The 20657-nt window shown below is 48.4% G+C and overlaps 1 protein-coding gene across 1 annotated transcript in view; it reads right to left on the reverse strand.

Annotated features, from left to right (window-relative positions):
- Positions 1 to 10665: 10665 nt before the first annotated feature.
- Positions 10666 to 20657, reverse strand: part of LOC309393762 (vomeronasal type-2 receptor 26-like) — a gene marked incomplete at both ends in the record, with an annotated part of 117751 nt that continues 107759 nt past the window's right edge. Inside the window, one exon of the mRNA XM_081956259.1 lies at positions 10666 to 11576. Coding sequence (XP_081812385.1) covers positions 10666 to 11576 — 911 coding nt within the window. The remainder of the gene's footprint in view (positions 11577 to 20657) is intronic.

A 20657-nucleotide genomic window follows, 5' to 3' on the forward strand; every position in this document is an offset into this window, starting at 1 on the left:
CGGCACCCCACAAGTGAGCGGCCTCAGGGTCGACCTCTGCCCCCCTGTCAGCACACATTGCGCTCAGCCAGAGAGGTAGGAGGAGAACCACCGCAAAATGGTGCCCCTCACCCCCAGCCCCTCTAGACGATGCAATAGGATACCATGGTTGATGGTATCAAAAGCCGCCGAGAGGTCTAATAGGACCAAGATGGAGGAGCAACCCCCATCTCTGGCCCTCCAGAGATCATCCACCAAACCGACCAAAGCCGTCTCCTTGCTGTGGCCGGGCCGGAAACTGGACTTGCGCGGGTCCAGATAATCAATTTCCTCCAAGTGGCGTGGGAACTGTTGTGCCACCACACTCTCAACAACCTTCGACAAGAAGCAAAGGTTGGAGACGGGACGATAGTTAGCTAACATAGCTGGGTCCAGGGAAGGCTTCTTGAGTAGGGACCTCACCACCGCCTCTTTTAAGACGGCCGGCAAGAACCCCTCTCTCAAGGAGGCGTTGACTAACTCCTGGAGCCAGCCTCGTGTGACCTCCCAGAATGCCAGTATAAGCCAGGAGGGACACGGGTCCAATAAACATGTAGTGGCTCGCAGTCGCCCACGCAACCTGTCCATATCGTCGGCAGTAACAGAGTCAAACTCCTCCCAGAATGGTGCCTCAAGACCCACCTCCGACGTCCCTTCTAGACCACTAAAGGGGACCCACTCACTGCGAGTCTGAGCGATTTTGTCCTGCAGATATTCCCCAAATTCCTCTGCTCTACCCTGCAAGGGGACTTCCCGCAGCCTCTGTGAAAGGAGGGAGCGGGTCACCCTAAACAGGGCGGCAGGGCGGTTATCTGCGGACGCAATAAGAGTGGCACAATACTGACGTTTGGCCACTCTTAATGCCACAAGGTAGGTCCATAAATAGGCTCTCACCTGTGCTCGGTCAGATTCAGAGCGTGACGATCTCCATCTGCTCTCTAGGCATCTCTTGTGGCGCTTCATCACCCTCAGCTCCTCGGTAAACCAAGGGGCCAGGGTGGATTGCTGCCGCAGGAGAGGCCGCAAAGGCGCAACCCGGTCCAAGGCCCCGGCGGCCGCACTATTCCATGCAGCCACCAGGTCCTCCATCCGGGAGCGGGTCAGGGCTACAGGAAGTGGCCCAAGCTCGGTCTGGAACCTATCAGGTTCCATAAGGCGTCTGGGGCGGAACCATCTAGGACATTCTGGTTCCGCCTCCCTGCAATGGGGAGTAGCGGCTGGGAAGTCGAGCCGGAGAAGTGAGTGATCTGACCATGACAGGGGTGTAATGACTAAATCCCCTACTCCCAGATCACTCCTCCACTGGCCAGAGACAAAAATAAGGTCCAGTGTGTGACCTCCCTCGTGTGTGGGGCCCTGAATTACTTGGGTCAGGTCCATGGCTGTCATGGAGGCCATGAACTCCCGAGCTACCATGGATGTTTCCCCTACCGATGATATTCAATATCTTGAATATTATGAAGATATTCAATATCTTGAATATTATGAAGTGCACAATGACAAACAGGTTGCACTAATCTTCCTCGATGCCCAAAAGGCATTTGATAATGTCAACTGGGAATTTTTGCACCAACAATTAGAATATATGGATTGTGGGGATAAATTTATAAACACGATCAGAGCAATTTATACAAACCAAAAAGCCAAAGTAATAATCAATGGTGAACTAACACAAAGTATTGTAATCCAGAAGGGTACAAGACAAGGTTGCCCGCTGTCCCCCCTGTTGTTTATACTAACCTAGAAGTACTAGCCAGGAATATACGTAAAGAGGTACAGAGGGAGTTCCGGTTCCGGTGGCCATCAGCGACGGGCAGCTCTCTGCCCGCTCCGGCTCCCCGGTGGGCTTCCCCAGTCTCTGGGGGGCACAGGACACCCCGGAGAGGTGTCCAGCCGGAGGGGCGGCATCGCGGAGGACCCCGGCATCGGCGGCGGCCGGCGGGAAGTCCTCCGCGCGCCCAAGGCACCGGGGAGCAGTTTCGGAGGGCGCGGCGCGTTCCGTGCCTCACTACAAGCTGTCCGGAGAATGAAAAAATAGAAGGAAGCAGTTGCGGTGCGGTGAGGTTGCTTCCCCCTTCATTCCCTTTTCTGCATGGAAGAATCTCTCAGCATTTTAGAACTTTGACTTTCGGAGTACTTTGGAGGCGCGGCTAGAGGGAGGGGGTTTCCCCCCCCCTTGGACAAGCGGCATGGAACAATTTTGCTCTCAGCCCCCGGGGAAGGAGGAGGGGGGAGAGCCAACCAATGAAGCCCTACCCAGGCTGAAATGATTTTCTTTTTAACTTAATCCCATAATCAACTGATGATTTGAGGACTTTTGGAACTTTTTAAAACTTTGTTATGCCTCTGTGCCCAAAACTGGCAGGGCAAGATGGCACACTTCCGTTGTCTTCATGAACTCTGAAACCTGACTCCACCTTTAAAATTCAGGCTTCCGGTCTTTGTCTCCGTGTCTCCCAGGGGAACCTCTTGTGGATTGGTATTTTTTGAACTTCCCAGGGGAAAATTTCTCTCTATTGCCAGACCTACCAGAGAGACTTTCTCCTGTCTGGACCTTCTGCTCCTTAGACCCTCCTGGCTACTCCGCTTCCCTAATTGTTTATCTTATATATGGACTGAATTTCCAACTTTATAAGTGATGCCACCCAAAAGACCACCTCCTGGAAAGCCTGGCTTTGCTACTTCTGCGCCAACTTCTGCAACATCCAGTCCTGCTACACAGTCAAAAATAACAGAACTGATGCAACCCAAAACTACAGAGATGGACTTTCAACAAATGCTTCAACAAATCCTACAGGGCCAGGAGGAAATTAAGAAACAACTAAGGGAAATGAAAGAAGAAATTAAAGAAAATCAAGTGCAAATATATAAGAACTCACAAAGACTGAACCTTGTAGGGGGGGGGGTGGAGGAGGTGAGGGGGGGTGGTGGAAGCTGTGCAGAAGGAGAACAAAGATTTAGACACCCAACAAATGAAACTAGAATTTGAGAGGATGTCCTATTATCTTAGATTTCAAAATGTTATGGAAGAAGATGGGGAAAACATAAGGGACATCATGAGAAACATTTTGGCTGACTACACACACAAAGAAAAACAACAGATGGGGTGGGAGATAGATCTGGCTTATAGAGTGAACTCAGCTTATGCCAGAACACACAATGTACCCAGGGAGGTCCACATTAAATTTTTAAGAAAAAGCACAAGAGATGAAATTCTGGGTGTACAAAGGGGGCAGGCGTTGACATACCACGATAGGGAAATAACCATTCTGAAGCAGATCCCCAAGAAGATTAGAGAAAAAAGGAAAAATTATTCGCAATTGGCGAATAAATTATACCAGAAAGGGGTGTGGTTCAGATGGCTGATGCCTGAAGGTATGCTGATATTCTGGGAGGAGGCAAGAATTAGAATTAATACACCCATAGAGGCTCAGGCCTTTATGGAAAAAAACAAAACACACCTAGAAAAAACAGAGGATATCACAACGGATACACAGGACACGGGAGGGGCCAGAGCCCTGCCAGCGGAGGGAGAAGGGGCAATATCAAGAAAACTCAGATCACAAAAATGAATAAGAAAATCATATTTTTATAAATTGACCGAAAGTAATAATGGAATTGTATCTGGATTTTATATTACAATATTTAAACTGACTGAAAATATTAACAGAACTAATATGCTGACTTTAACTAACTATAAATTAATGCATTATATATAAATGTATACTATGAGTATGGAGGGAGGGGCGCTCACCACACTTTGCAACTGCCAAAATTTGTATACCTGTCCATTTACCCTTTTCCCTATAAATGTTGAAAAAACCAATAAAACTTTATTATAAAAAAAAAAGAGGTACAGATAAAGGGACTAGAAATTAAAAAGGAGCAATTTAAGGTACAGGCCTTTGCGGACGACCTAGTGTTTGTGCTAGAAGATCCTATGAAGTCTGGTACGAAACTCATTGAGGAACTGACAGAGTATGGGAAAATAGCGGGTCTAAAGATAAATATGACAAAGACCAAAATGCTGACTAAAAATATGAAATCAAAAGCAAAAGAGGAATTAACGAAGAAATTGGGTATCCAAATTGTCAAAAAAGTTAAATATCTTGGTATACATTTATCTGCAAGGTGTGTGACCATCAAAGAAGACAATTATACCAATTTGATTAATAAAACTAAGAAGGATCTAGAAAGATGGAAAAACCTACAACTGTCCCTGATGGGCAAGATTGCAGTTATAAAAATGAATATATTACCAAAATTTCTTTTCCTATTTCAGAATATACCCATTAAACTAGAAAAAGGTGTCTTCAAAGATTTGAATCAATTGGTTTCGAAATTTATCTGGCAGGGAAGAAAACCAAGAATAAAACTTAAGGCTATGCAAGACACTAAGGAAAAGGGAGGATTTGACGTACCTGATTGGGAACTCTATTACACTGCGGCCATACTAACATGGCTAAGGGAATGGATAATGCTGAGAAATAAAAGGTTACTCAAATTGGAAGGTCATGACCTCCAAGCAGGCTAGCATGCCTTCCTCTGGTATGAAAAAGGATCTGCACACAAATATTTTAGTAGACATTACGTTAGACAATCTCTGTTAATAATATGGAATAAAATTAAACATGACCACTATACCAAAATACCTATTTGGCTATCTATAATGGAAGCATACATACACCCTAATTTAATTAACATGGAAAATATAGTCACATATAAAGAGCTATTGAACAGGCAGGGGGAGATCAAAACTAGATCAGAATTGACATCACAAGGAATACAAGTAGAATGGTGGTCTTATTTACAGATACAATCAAGGTATGTACAGGATAGGAAGAACGAAGGTATTGCCAAAGACTACACAATATTAGATAAACTGTTGATACAGACAGAAAATAGACTGATCAAAGTGCTGTATAGATTTTTGTTGGAATATAAACTAGAGGAAGAACATGTCAAAGAAACCATGGTCGCCTGGGCGAAAAATTTCGGTTACAATGTGGAATTGGCTAGGTGGGAAAAACTTTGGATACTTAATCAGAAATTACCATTGGCTATGGCGTATAAAGAAAACCTTTACAAGATGTTCTACAGATGGCATCTCCCGCCAGCACGGCTTTCTAAAATGTTCAAAAATCTGGCCCAAATTGTTGGAAGTGTAAAAAAACACCAGGCACTTTCTACCATATGTGGTGGACGTGCAATGAGGCGAAAAAATATTGGAAAATGATCCAATCATGGTTAAAACAAATGGTGGGAGAACAAATTATGTTTAAACCAGAAACTTTTCTCCTAGGCATAATACTGGAGGGGTTTAAGAAAGATACACTCTATCTAATTATACATATACTGACTGCAGCGTGCATAACCTATGCACAGCATTGGAAAAAAGAAAATACACCATCAGAGATAGATATAACCAGAAAAGTGTTGGCCTGTGCAGAAGCAGATAGGCTCACTTTGGAACTTAAAAATAAAGGGGAATCAGAATATTTTGAGGTATGGAATAGATTTTATGACTGGTATAAGTTAAGAAGACAAGAATGGAACAAATGTATATATGGTGATCGAACAGAAGGACAGACAATGTATTAAAGAGAATAACTGTTAATGGTTGAAACCAGTGACGTGCGGTGAGGTTTATGGCTGGTGAGGCTGGTGACGTCATCAGAAAGGCGGGGAATGGGACCACGTGTGTGGAGGCTGAGGCTGCCTCAGCCTCCAGCCCACGTGATCCCATTCCCCGCCTTCCTGAGCGTGCTCCGCGAGCTCGCACTCTGCAGTCCTCGAAAGCGACTGGGGAACGACGAGAATCTTCCTGCCTCTGCTGGACTTTGCGTGCTCCTCACGACTGCATATCGGGCGGACGAAAGAGCGAGCGAGGCAGCCTGATCCTCGGTTGCTTGCCCGCCAGACTGCCTCGGCGCCACTCTGGCTACCTCCATCTGGCTGCGCCCAGGAGCTGCGAAGGCAGAAATGTTGTCGGCGCTCCCAGATGACGAAGCCACGAAAGCGACTGGGGAACGACCAAGTGGCTTTCGTGGCTTCGTCATCTGGGAGCGCCGACAACATTTCTGCCTCCGCAGCTCCCGAGCGCGGCTGGATGGATGTATATAATATTATAATATATATATATATATATATATATATATATATATATATATATATATATATATATATATATATATATATATATATATATATATATATATATATATATATATATAATATAATATAATATAATATAATATAATATAATATAATATAATATAATATAATATAATATAATATAATATAATATAATATAATATAATATTATTTCATGAAGAGAGGTGAGGCTCTGCCTCCCCTGCCTCCCCTGACCGCACGTCCCTGGCTGAAACTAGCTATATATAATGTGAATATATGACCACCCCGACTCCGCGGCATTGCATTGTTTTAAATGTAAAAACAATAAAAATATATTTAAAAAAAAAAGGAAGAGCCGCTGTGCTGGATGAGAAGAGGGGAGATGGACCCCATAGCCAGAGAAGACTTGGGGGTCACAAAAACCCCCCAATCTGAAAGCAAGCTACGGAAAGCCCTCAGGTAAACCAGGAAGAGGCGGAGAGGATCCTCAGGGATCTAATCCTGCTGGATCCTCTCCCCAGCTTCCACCCACCCACCCTTCCCGGGGGAATCCTCCGCTGGGCTTCTCGGGAAAGGCGCCGCTTTGTTTTACAGAAGAAAAACACAATTTCCTTCCTTCAAACACGTCTCTCCTGCTCAGAACGTCTGGACAAAGCAGCCCCCTCAGATTTCCCGCCACTCAACCCCAATTGTGCCTGGAGACTGATGACGCTACAGAAAGAAGAATTCGTATTGGTCCGCTGGGGCTTCACCGGATCCTGGGAAAATGCAATTTGCTGGTTGTAGCCTGCATTTCTCTGCACATCCCACGTTTCTCAGGCATTGCATCATCTGAAGGCCCGTTCTGGGCTCGGCAGCGCGTGCGTGTATCTCCCCGGCCTGATGCTTCCAGCCCCAGAGGTGGAATCTGGAAGGGGTGTGGAGCGTTTGTCTTGGATTTCAGAGGTGGGAGGGCCAGGCAGAACTAGCGGCAGCACCAATGAGAATTCTGCCTTCTTGAGCGTCATCGGTCTCCGGGCAGAGTCCTTTGGGGCTTCAGCTGAAGGAGGAGAGCCAGTTCTGCAGGGAGAGAGAGGCGGGGAAAGTGGGAGGGGGGATCTTGGCCTGAAGAACCTACTGGGGCTTCTTCTCTGCTTGGAACGCTCTCCTGCACTGGGTGACGTAGAGGAAGACTCTGCCTGGAGACCGATGATGCTGCAGAAGGGATAATTCCCATTGGTCCTCCTCCTTTCTGGACACTCCCAATCCCGAAGTTCGAGGAAGCCCCATTCTGGGCTCTGCAGAGTTTCTGCGATTGGCTCAGTGAGAGAACTAGTGGGGAATTCCACTGCCTGAGCCAAAGAGGTCCATGGGATCTTGAGACTGGTCGTTTTCTTGGGGGGGGAGGGGCACACCCTCAGGAGTGGGTTGGGGGGGCAGTCCGAGGCAATTCAGCTGGTTGGCTGAACAGCTCATACAATTAACAACCCATTTTAAAGAACCCGTGGGAACTGTCTGAATTCCACCCCTACCTGGTTCCATATTGGACCAAGTGATACGTCCCTCCCCCCTGCTTGTGAGCAGACCAGAGGCATCTGGGGGGGTCAGCGTGGATTTTAGACTGGCCTCGGTCTGATCCATCAAACCTTTTCTACCTGCTTAAAATGGAATTTGCAAAGTGACCCGAGTGGCAATCAGAAGCCATTCTGAAACCTCAGGCTGCCTCCTGATCTACCCACAATCTCTGTGGTTGGAAAGCAGAAGACTTTCCATGGGTGCCTCTTGACAGAAACCTGGATGTGCCCTCCCATCCCCGTTACTCCCCCTCCCCTTCTTGACCTGGATGAATAGGCGGCATTGAACGCAGGGAAAGGCTTTGTGGACAAATTATAGAGTGGGAAATTAAAGGGCCGGAATAGTGTTAGTTGTTGCTATTTTCATTCACTGGATGAGGAAGGAACAAATAGAGTGGGGATTTCTAAAAGGTAGATACGGAAATAATAACAAACACAAAGTGAAACCTCAGACAGCTGTTCTGGTCGATGCTTTCTGTGAAAGGGGTTTTATCAAGAAATCAAGAAAGAAGGACATAATAGTGATGGAGAGCAGGTCAATCCCTGCATTCCAGGTCATTCTGCCATTCCAAGGCTTCTCAGGGAGATGATCCAACAACACGGTTAGAGCAGGGCTCCTACAGCTCTCATCTTACCTTAGGATCTTACTCTCTCTCTCACATACACAAACTTTTATTTTCTGTCAGTAGAAACAAGTGCCTCAATTATTTTTCATAAGGTGTCTGGTTCATTGGTAGTTGCTGAATATTACATTCCTCTGAATGACTTTCGCAGAGTTCTCTTTAGCAAGATTTATTGGGCTAAATAGGGAGATACAAGAAGTACAGTCATCCAATCATTTCCCATTCTGATACAAGTAGATTTGATTTTCTTTGGCTCCTGCCTACTATCTAAGTGGAAAGAATATCTCCTTTCAAATAAAAGAAACATTAACAATTCTTCCAATATTATTATGGAATATAGGAACTGACACGGAATTCCAGGATCAAACAGAAAAGGTTTATTGCGCAAGATTCAGTCGCTACACAAGAAAGCAGGAGACTGAATCCCGAAGGATTCTAATGCAATCACTATTATACATACTGGTGACATTTCATGATTGGTTACAATTCTGACAGCCCATAGCCCCCCCCCTTTCCTTTTGCTATTAAAAAAAAGCTTAATGACTTGTGGCCTCTTCTAAGTAGATCACAGGTTTCTTGCATCTATCTACGTTTCCTGCCTAAGTTTCCTGTCTTCAAGTCTGCGGTTTGGCTATGTGTTATTTCCTTTTGATGAAGCTTCCTCTTGCAAACCCTTAATCTCCTCACTAAAGTTTCCTCTTACAGAACTCTTAACATGCTCCATTATAAAGACAGTTATATATATTACGATTCCTATTATCCCATATTATTCCATTCTATCTTAATATCATAATGGTGTTATATCTCATGTTTTTACATTTATTTACCTTCAAATAAAAGCCAAAGGGGAGACTTGGAGCCAATCACCACGGGACTCGCGTTCTAATCCTCCCTTAGGCATGAAAACTTCCTGGGGGACTTTGGGCCAATCACCAGGAGACTCCTGAGTTCCAGTCCCACCTTAGTTCTTATTGAATGGGTCTGTGAAAGTTGGAAATATTTTCTCAGATTAATTTGGGATACCAGAATTGGGGATTCCTAGAGTGTTAGATGTCTGAGTGTCCAATATTGTGATGTGTGATGGAAGAAAGTGAAATTGTGCAAAAATGTCTGTTCCATGTTGAGCAAAACCATAAGTCTCTGCCTTCTTCTGCTTGTGGGAGAACCAGAGGCCTCTGTGTGATCCCTGTGAATCTTAGACTGACCGTCTTCTGGTCCAGCAGATCTTTTCTTACCTCCTTAAAATGAAATTGCAAAGGGATCCTATTCCCAATTAGGAGCCATTCATAGTCCTAAACATTGATTACCAACTGATCAGCAATCTGTGTGATGGGGAGCAGAAGAGCTTCCATGGGTGCCTCGTCCTAGAAACTTCAAAGTCCCCCCCCCCCCAATTCAGCCCCTTCTTGGACCTGGATGGATATTATGCAGCATTGAAGGTTTGTGACCTGGTCAATGATGCGGCTGCCTTTAGACAGGATCCCTCCAATCTCCTCCTGGGGAGAGTCTCAAGGTCCCCTTTCTCTGGGCATCTTCTCCAGCCCTTCACAAAGAAGACAAGCTTGGAAGAGGAGCAGAGAAAATGCTTTAGGTAGAAATTGTAGAGTGGGAAATTAAAGGGTGTGAAAACCGCTATTTTAAATATCTGGTTGATCAAAGAAAAAAAATACAGTGGAAATTTTACACATTTTTTATTTACTTTGTTTTTATTATTTTGATGTGAAGTTCCTACCAAAATAAAAACAATCCCAAACTGAAATCCCAGACAGCTGTTCTGCTGAACACTTTCTGCAAAGGAGGTTTTATCAGGAAATCAAGACAGAATTATATATTTGATTTCCCTTCCCAGCTGACAGCCAGTCAAACATGGCATTTCACATCATTCTGGCATTCTCAGGGAGAGGATCAGGCAACCAGGCTGGTTCTTGGTTCCCACAGCTTCCTCCTGAACTCTTTTCCTGCTCTCTCTCTCTCTCTCTCTCTCTCTCTCTCTCTCTCTCTCTCTCTCTCTCTCTCTCTCTCTCTCTCTCTCTCTCTCTCTCTCTCTCTCTCTCTCTCTCTCTCTCTCTCTCTCTCTCTCTCTGACACACTCACACATACTCTTAGCTGTAGGAACAAATTCAGTAGCTGTTGCTGAACAGCAAATTCCTCTGAATGACTTTCAGCAAAGTTTATTAAGTTGAAAGGGAAGGGAGATAGAACAATTCAATAATTTCCTATTTTGAAACATATAAATATTTTCTTTGACTCCTGCATACTATCTAAATAGAAAGAATATCTCCTTTCAAATAAAATAAACTTTAACAATTCTTCCAATATCATAATGGTATTATATCTCATGTTTTTACATTTATTCTGGCTGTGAGATGCTCCTTTGTGTTCAGGTCTGGCCTCAGAAGGATAATGTAGCACTTGGGGATGAAGATGCAGACCAGCAGACCAGCACTGGAGGCCAGGATGGAGAAGACCTGAACAGCCACCATGTATTTCCCTTTGGTGCTCAGGTAGGTGGGCACAAAAGTCACCCAGACACTGCAGAAGACCAGCATGCTGAAGGTGATCAGCTTGGCTTCGTTGAAGGCCCCTGGCAGATTCCTGGCCAGGAAAGCCACCGTGAAGCAGATGGCAGCCAGGAAGCCCATGTAGCTGAGGGTGACGTAGAACATGACAACATCCCCTTCGTTGCATTGCAGGATGATCTCTCCAGGCTGGGAGTGGAGGTCAGAGTCAGGAAAGGGGGGAGAAACTCCCAGCCAGATGGAGCAGATGATAATTTGGAGAGCAGAAGAAGAAAGGATGATGGAGTTGGCCAAGCTCTTCCCCAACCATCTCTTCACCCGATTTCCTGGTTTTGTGGCCAGGAAAGCCAGCACCACTGTGATGGTTTTAGCCAAGAGAGAAGAAACAGCAACTGAGAAGATGATGCTGAAAACCATTTGTCGGAGAAGGCAGGTGGCTTTCCTTGGTTGACCAATGAAGAGAGAAGGAGACAAGAAGCAAAACAGGAGGGAGACCAGGAGGATGTAGGAGAGATCCCGGTTGTTGGCTTTGACAATGGGAGTTTCCTTGTATTTAATGAAGATGATTAAAACAAGGACTGTAGTTAGGAACAAGAGTAGGGCAAAAGAGACCAGGATGATGCCCAGATGTTCTTCATAAGTCAGGAAGGTTATAACTTTGGGGATACATTGGACTCTGGCCTCATTTGGATATTTGTCATCTGGACACTTGGTGCATTTTTCTGCATCTGAGAAACCAAAAATCAATTTCTTTAATATTTTGTTCCTTTTATTTTTCATTAAAAAAAGCATAAGAAGGATGTACTTTTTAAAAAGTAGCTAGGTATATGAAGTTGAAGAAAGTCCTAATGCCATGATGGCGAACCTATGGCACCCGTGCCACAGGTGGCGTGTGGAGCCATATTGAGTGGCACACCAGACGTCAGCTCTGACTCGCATGCGCGTGCTGGTTTTTCATATTTCCGGAGGGCCAGGGGAGGCCTTTTCGCCCCCCAACCGGTTACCGGGTCACAGCTCGCTTGTCCCGCCCCACCCAATCTGTACTCTGCAGCTTGCCTGCCTGAAGAGCTGCGCCCCTGCTAGGTAAGACTGCAAGTCGTGGCTTAGCTAGCTACCCCTTCCCCATGGCCCTGCCATGCTTCCCTGCCTTCCACATGGTCTTACCAGCGGATCCCTATGCCCGCTAGTCTTCTGAGATCAGCATCTAGCCAGGCCAGTGGGCGGCCCTTGGTGAAAACGCAGACGCTGTGATGGGGCTGAGAGAGGCGGCAGCGACGATGCTGCGTTCCGGGGCTGCTGCACATGCACCTGCTCCCTTTCTGCAAAGGCAGAGCCCCCGCCCCCACTGGAGGAAGATGCTGCCTTCCACTCAGGCCCACGTGCCTCTCATGCCAGCTCCGTGGGGCTTCAGGCTCCAAAGCAGCCCACTGTCTTCCCACCCAGCCACCTGCCTGCTCCTCGGCCGTGGCGCCGCTTACCGCTGGCAAGGAAGCAGAGCAAGAGGCAGAAGCCGTGGATGGATGGGGGGAACCCCTCACATGGGTTTCCTTCCCCCTGGAACTCCAGACTCCACAGGCTGAGTTCCCTGAGTAGTGCTGGTGGTCAGTTCCTTCTCTTTGAGAGCCGCCTTGCAAAATGTCAGAAAACACCCCGTTTTGCAAGGTGGCTCTCAAAAAGAAGGAAGCAGCCGTGGCGGAGAGGGAGAGGCAGGTTTCAGGTTTATTAAATTTATAGACCGCCCCCTCTCCCCTTGGGGACTCGGGGCGTTGTACAGACCATTTGTGTATAAACAACAAAACATGGCATCAACCTCAGACGAAACAACACACACATACCGTCTGTAGCTACAACCCAACCGAATTAAATAATTAAAACAATACTAAAAACAATTTAAAACCCCAAAAATTAAAATTTAAAAAGCCATCCAGGAGAGTCAGCAGTAGGTGTTTTATGCCAGGCCGGCTAGTCGAAACAGGTGGGTCTTCAGTTTCGTGCGGAAGGAGCGGAGATCCAAGGTGGTTCTGATATCGGGGGGGAGGTCGTTCCAGAGGGTCGGGCCTATCACAGAGAAGGCCCTATTCCTAGGCACCGCCCGCCTGCACTGCTTAGCGGTAGGTACCCGGAGGAGTCCCTCTCTGTGAGAGCGAATTGGTCGCAGGGATGTGTGGGGTAGAATGCGATCCCGCAGGTAGCTAGGTCCCGAGCCATGGAGCGCTTTAAAGATGACAATCAGCACCTTGAAACGCACCCGGAAAGCCACAGGCAGCCAGTGCAGCTCGCGCAGGAGAGGTGTTACGTGGGAGTACCTCGTACTCCCCATGACAACCCGCGCGGCCGCATTCTGGACCAGCTGGAGCCTCCGGGTGCATCTCAGGGGGAGCCCCATGTAGAGAGCATTACAGTAATCAAGACGGGAAGTCACCAGGGCATGAGTGACTGTGCGCAGGGCATCCCGCTCTAGTAGGGGACGCAATTGGCGCACCAGGCGAACCTGGTGGAACGCCCCCCTAGCCACGGCTGTCACATGATCATCTAGCGACAGCCTGGAATCTAGGAGGACGCCCAAATTGCGTGCCGTATCCACCGGGGGCAACTGTTCCCCCCCGATGGCCAGAGATGGAACACATTGGCTAAAGCGGGGCGCCGGAAGCCACAGCCATTCCGTCTTAGAAGGGTTGAGCTTGAGTCTGTTGTCGCCCATCCAGACCCGCACGGCTTCCAGGCACCGGGACATCACCTCAACGGCTTCGTTGGGGTGGTTCGGGGTAGAGATGTATAACTGAGTGTCATCTGCATACAGATGTCACTCAACCCCGAAGCCTCGGATGATCTCGCCCAGCGGTTTCATATATGTGTTGAACAGGAGAGGCGGGAGGACCGACCCCTGTGGCAACCCACACATGAGCGGCCTCAGGGTCGACCTCTGCTCCCCCGCCAACACACATTGCGTCCGACCAGAGAGGAAGGAGGAGAATCACCGCAAAACAGTGCCCCTCACCCCCATCCCCTCCAGCCGACGCAATAGGATACCATGGTCGATGGTATCGAAAGCCGCTGAGAGATCTAACAGGACTAGGATGGAGGAACAACCCCCATCCCTCGCCCTCCAGAAATCATCCACCAACGCGACCAAAGCCGTCTCCGTGCTGTGCCCGGGTCGGAAGCCGGACTGGCGCGGGTCTAGAAAAGTAGTTTCCTCCAGGTGTCGAAGAAGCCTTGGATTCCCCATTGCAGCGGCTGTCGGGGGAAGGAGGCACGGTTACTGGTGGGCGCTCGCTTCCCAAGGCTTCTTTGCTAGCCTCCCTTACACACACACACACACACACACATCGCTTGCTGCCACGCGAGGCGAGCGTGTGTGTGTGTGTGTGTGTGTGTGTGTGTGTGTGTGTGTGTAAGGGCAGCTAGCAATGAAGCTTTGGGAAGTGAGCGCCGGCCACTACCCTTGCCTCCTTCCCCTGAAAACCGCTGCAATGGGGAATCCAAGGTTTCTTTGCCAGCCTCTCCCTCTCACGTTGTTTTGTGTGTGTGTGTGTATGTGTGTGACCGCTGCCTTGCAAGCTCTCAGAGGAAGGAGGCAGGGATACTGGTGGGCACTCGCTTCCCGAGGCTTCTTTGGTAGCCTCCCTTACACACACACACACACACACACACACACACACGTCGCTTGCTGCCACGCGAGGTGAGCGAGCGCCGGCCAGTATCCCTGCCTCCTTCCTCCGAGAGCCGCGGCAGTGGAAAAATTAAGGCTTCTTTGCCAGCCTCCCTTACACCCACACACACACACACCGCAGGCTGCCGTGCGAGCTCTTGGAGGAAGGAGGCAGGGATATTGGCCAGCACTCACTTCCCTTACTACTCATTGTAAGAATGGAAGAAGCACCTGCGCCCGCTTCATTCTCTTTGAGAGCCGCCTTGCAAAATGGGGAATTTTCTGACATTTTGCAAGTGGAGTCAGCCTAGTGCCCTGCGCACATGGGCCGCCCAGAAGCCCCGAGGCTCACAAGCATCATCTCCTGAAGCAGAAACAGCCTCCTGCAGCCCACCAGAACTCGGGCATGGCTTCAGGAAAGCCTCCGAAGGCTGGAGAGGGCAAAAAACAGCCCCAACTGGCCAACTGGAAGTTCGGAACCGATTCGTTTCTGACTTCCAGAGGGCCTCTAGGGGGGCAGGGGAGGCAGCTTGCGCCTTCCCCAGGCTTCAGGAAACCCTCCGGAGCCTGGGGAGTGGTTGCATGGCATGCGCATACACGGGGGTGACCTGCACATGCGCAGTTGGGTGGGAAATTGAGGGGCACGCGGGTGCGTGCAATAGTGCACATGCGTGCAATTCTGGCATGCCGTTAAAAAAAGGTTGGCCATCACTGTCCTAGAGTGTGAATTATTTCTGGTGTAATGTGTAATGTAATTCATAGGAAGCTACATTATTACAGATTAATAATGAATCATATAATCTTTTCATACAAATATTTAGAGTCCTGCCACATGGCAATTAATATACTGGACTTAGAGGATACCTACAGTATCTTGTAACATCTGGAAGCTGTATGGAATTCAGGAGAAATTTCCTAACAGTGACAACAATTAACCAGTGGAACAGCTGGCCTCCAGAAGTTGTGGGCGCTTCAACATTGGATGTTTTTAAGAAGAGACTGCACAGTCACTTGTCTGAAATGGTATCAGATATCCTGCTTGAGCAGGGGGTAGCACTAGAAGACCTCCAAGGTCCTTTCCAGCTCTACTCTGATTGATTGATTGATAGATCTACATGATTGGCAGAATATTTGTGCAATGAGTTGCCCCCATAACTATCCACAGCCCCACATTATGGACCAGTGACACCTTCTCAGTGATCCTCAAGGGGAGGATCCAATATACAGTGAATTTCAAGGTCTTTCAGAAGGTGGACAGAAAACAATTCATCAAGTTTCAAAGAACTCAGATCTTCCTAGAAAGGTGAACTTAGCAGCACATATCCAGACTAGAAAGCAGGAGAGATGTTTCCTCTGCTATTAGTAAAGCTTGCCCAGTCTGCCACCCCCTCCTCCCATCTCCTCCCAGCCCCTCCTTCAAAGACTTTTTGATTTACTTCCTTTTACTAGGGATTTCCTAGTAAAATGTTTTTTAAATTTTTTAAGGGGTTCCAGGGAGGGGGGGAGGGTTACTCAACCTGGGGGTAGGGACACAGCCAGGTCAACAGGTGGGTTCAGGGCGGAGGGGAGCGGAGCGGGGGAGGGGAGAGGGTACAGTACTCCTATAGGGGGGATTCCGATAGCGACGGTCGTAGGGAGGGGCGGGCGCGAGGACACTAGAAGAACGCATAGTCGGTTGGGAGACCGGGGCTGTTGGACAGGCCCGGTCGCTTGTACCAACCCCCGCAGTCTAGGTGGACAGGATCAGCAGAGCCTGGGCCTTAGGTTGATGTTATGTAATGCGAGGTCCGTGGTTAACAAGGCCCCCCCTCATCAGGGACATGATCTCAGAGGGGGAGCCGGACCTCGCAGGAATAACGGAAACCTGGTTGGGCCCGGAGGGGGGGTTGCCCCTTGGGGAAATGTGCCCTCCAGGTTACCGGATATTCCATCAGCCACGGGCCCAGGGTAGGGGTGGTGGGGTAGCGATAATCATCCGGGAAGATTTGGCCCCGAGAGAATTCACTGTGTCGCAGACATCTGGTTGTGAGGCTCTAGGCGTGAAATGGGGCCCAGGGAGACAGTTGGGTCTGTTGATAGTATACCTGGCTCCCTGCCATTCATCAACGGCCCTGCCCAGACTCCTCGAGCTGATCGCGGAGATGGCGGTTGAGACCCCCAAGCTATTAGTGATGGGGGATTTCAATCTGCCGTCGACGGGAGAGGCATCCGAGGCAGCCCGGGAATTCATGGCTTCCATGACAGCCATGGATCTGACTCAAGTAGTTCGGGACCCCACACACGAGAGAGGCCACATACTGGATCTTGTGTTTGTCTCCGACCAGTGGACGAGTGATCTGGGAAGAGGGAATTTAGTCATCATGCCCCTGTCATGGTCAGATCACTCACTTCTCCAAATGGACTTCCCTGGCGCTACTCCCCGCCGCGGGGAGGCGGAACCGGATTGTCCTAGATGGTTCCGCCCCAGGCGTCTGATGGAGCCAGATAGGTTCCAGGCGGAGCTTGGGCCACATCCTGCAGACCTGTCCCGCTCCCGGGCTGAGGACCTGGTGGCCGCGTGGAACAATGCGGCCGCCGGAGCCCTGGACCGGGTTGCGCCTTTGCGGCCTCTCCGGTGGCAACGATCGACCCGGGCTCCCTGGTTTAACGGGGAGCTAAGGGCGATGAAACGCCACAGGAGACGTCTAGAGAACAAGTGGAGATCCTCCCGCTCCGAATCCGATCGAACACAGGTAAGAGCCTATTTAAGGACCTACCTTGTGGCAATAAGGGTGGCCAAACGTCAATATTGTGCCACCCTCATAGCGTCCGCAGAGAACCGCCCTGCCGCCCTGTTTTGGGTGACCTGCTCCCTGCTGACGCAGGGGCAGCAGGATCCCCCATTGCAGGGCAGGGCAGAGGAGTTTGGGGAATACCTGCAGGATAAAATCGATCAGATCCGGAGGGGATGGACCCACTCCAGTGCTCCAGGGGGGGCGTCCGAGGCTAGTCTTGAGACTCCACGCTGGGAGGAGTTTGACCCTGTTGCCACCGAAGATTTGGACAGGTTACGTGGGCGACTGCGAGCCACCTCATGTTTATTGGACCCGTGTCCCTCATGGTTGGTACTGACTTCCTGGGAGGTTTCACGAGGCTGGCTACTGGGACTGGTGAACGCTTCGTTGGGTGAGGGCCTATTACCAGCCGCCTTGAAAGAGGCGGTGGTGAGACCCCTGCTCAAGAAGCCTTCTCTGGACCCAATGGAACTAGCAAATTATTGTCCGTTCTCCAACCTTCCTTTCTTAGCGAAGGTTGTGGAGAGTGCGGTGGCTCAGCAGTTCCCGTGTCACCTGGAGGAAGATGATTATCTAGACCCACGCCAGTCCGGCTTCCGGCCCGGTCACAGCACGGAGACGGCCTTGGTCGCGTTGGTGGATGATCTCTGGAGGGCAAAGGATGGGGGTTGTTCCTCCATCCTTGTCCTATTAGACCTCTCGGCGGCGTTCGATACCATCGACCATGGTATCCTATTGCGCCGTCTGGAGGGGATGGGGATCGGAGGCACCGTATTGCGGTGGTTCCGCTCCTACCTCTCTGGCCGGATGCAATATGTGTTGACAGGGGAGCAGAGGTCGACCCCGAGGCCCCTTACTTGTGGGGTCCCACAGGGGTCGATCCTCTCGCCTCTCCTGTTCAACACATATATGAAACTGCTGGGCGAGATCATCCGTGGTTTTGGGGTGGGATACCATCTGTACGCTGATGACACTCAGCTGTATATTTCCACCCCAAACCACCCCAACGAGGCCGTCGAAGTGATGTCCCGTTGTCTGGAAGCCGTGCGGGTCTGGATGGGTGACAACAGGCTCAGGCTCAACCCCTCCAAGACAGACTGGCTGTGGCTTCCGGCTCCCCGGTACAACCAGCACATTCCATCGCTGGCCATCGGGGCTGAACAATTGGCCCCGGTGGAACAGGCACGCAATTTGGGTGTCCTCCTTGATGCCCGGCTGGCCATGGAAGATCATGTGGCAGCCGTGGCGAGGGGGACGTTCCACCAGGTTCGCCTGGTGCGCCAATTGCGACCCTTCTTGGACCGGGAGGCCCTGCGCACAGTCACTCACGCACTGGTGACGTCTCGCCTGGACTACTGTAATGCTCTCTACATGGGGCTCCCCTTGAGGTGCACCCGGAGACTGCAGTTGGTCCAGAATGCAGCCGCGCAGGTAATTATGGGGAGATCAAGGTTCTCCCATGTAACACATCTCCTGCGCGAGCTGCACTGGCTTCCTGTGGCCTTCCGGGTGCGCTTCAAGGTGTTAGTTACCATCTTTAAAGCGCTCCATGGCATAGGGCCTAGTTACTTGCGGGATCGTGTCCTACCCCATACATCCCTGCGGCCCATTCGCTCCCACAGAGAGGGTCTCCTCCGGGTGCCATCCTCTAGAGATTGTCGGAGGGCGGTGCCCAGGAGTAGGTCCTTCTCTGTGGCGGGCCCTACCCTTTGGAATGACCTCCCCCCAGACATTAGGATAACAACTGATCTCCGCTCCTTCCGCAGTAAACTTAAGACCCACCTGTTTCGGCTAGCGGGCCTGGCATAACTTATCAACTTCTCCACCCCTTGGTTATTTTTAATTGTTACTTTTAGTTTTAAACTTTTAATGCTATTGGAATTTAAACTTTTCTATGTATTGTAATTTATTTATTTATTTTTTACCTCCTCCATACGATACTGTTATGACTGCTGCTTGTGTACGTCGCCCCGAGTCCCTGTGGGGAGAGGGGGCGACTAATAAGTCTCAATAAATAAATAAATAAATAAATAAATAAATAAATAAATAAATAAATAAATAAATAAATAAATAGATAGATAAGAAATTATGCATATTAAAAATTAAGAAAGGTGAGCATGAAAATGTTCTGGATGGATCCACTTCCATAAAGCCTCCCATTTTCCTCAGTGTGACCCACCTTCCTGAGTGGAGAAGGTCCCCTCCGGACAAGGAATGCAGTCATAGCAGCAAACTGGCTCTCCTTCTCGAGCCCTCTTGACAAATCCAGGATGACAATTTTCCGCACAGTTGGACTGAAGCAGGGACTGAGCAGAAAAATGAGGAATGCCAAAGAAAATGTCAACATTCATGGAAAATAGAGATAGACACTGACATTAGCCAAATAGCCTCTGGTCTTCATGTAAGTAAATATGAAATACCTGACTACTACTAAGAAGATGCAGGAGGTATAACTAACTACTGGCAGATTCTTCATTTAGTTCCTCCCTTTTGCTTTTGGCATTTAACATTACAATAAAGGACTTTTCTACTTAATAAAGTCAGCAGAGGTGGAATTGAAAAAAGATTTACATATGATGATATATTCATATTAATACTGAGAATAAAATTCATTGTAAAAGATTTAGGAAATTTCTATTCCATTAGATTTAGATTAGATTCAATAAAGAATAAAACTGTGATGAAGAAAGAAACCTCTGACCAGTAAGATCTTGAAAGATTTCCATAAAACATGGCAAAGCCCCTCCAATTACTGTAGCTCCCGTCTGTTGAAGAACTACAATCAGATAACACCAACTGGCACGGGATACCAACCACCCTGGAGACTCTAGGCTTTGCCCACTTGAAATGGGACCACAGGCTTTGGAAAACAGAAAAGACACCAAAATTTATCCCACCTTATTGAGCAACTTTATCTGTGAAAGAGCACGTTGGTTGATAATAAGTCTCTCTTTTTGAAAATACGCCAGAATTTTTTTCCTGGGATCCTCCTTGGGGAGAACCAAGAAGCCCCAAATGGCCAGATCTGCTCTTATCTCTCCATTTTGGTCCAAGTATAGTTCAAATTGGGAAATATTCCAAAATTCATTCTTCTCCAGAAAGGGGTGAAACTAGAATGGGAACATCCAGGAATTTGAAAAGCAGAAAACTTTGTTTCTTATCCCACATTGAATCTTTCTTCTACAATTGTCTAATCTTCAAATATGGTTAAATAGGGTACAAATACTGCCATTATCTTCATAAGTGAATGAAAAAGTTTGAGAAAAATGTGTCAATCATTTAGTGACAAAATATAAAGAAAATATAATCGACACAATTGGTCAATTATAGGGAACATTCTAGAGCAAATGGCAAATAAAATGAACAGAGAAAAAAAAAGATGA

Source organism: Natrix helvetica (assembly GCF_964273705.1).
Source record: "Natrix helvetica genome assembly, chromosome: 5".
NCBI lineage: Eukaryota > Metazoa > Chordata > Lepidosauria > Squamata > Natricidae > Natrix > Natrix helvetica.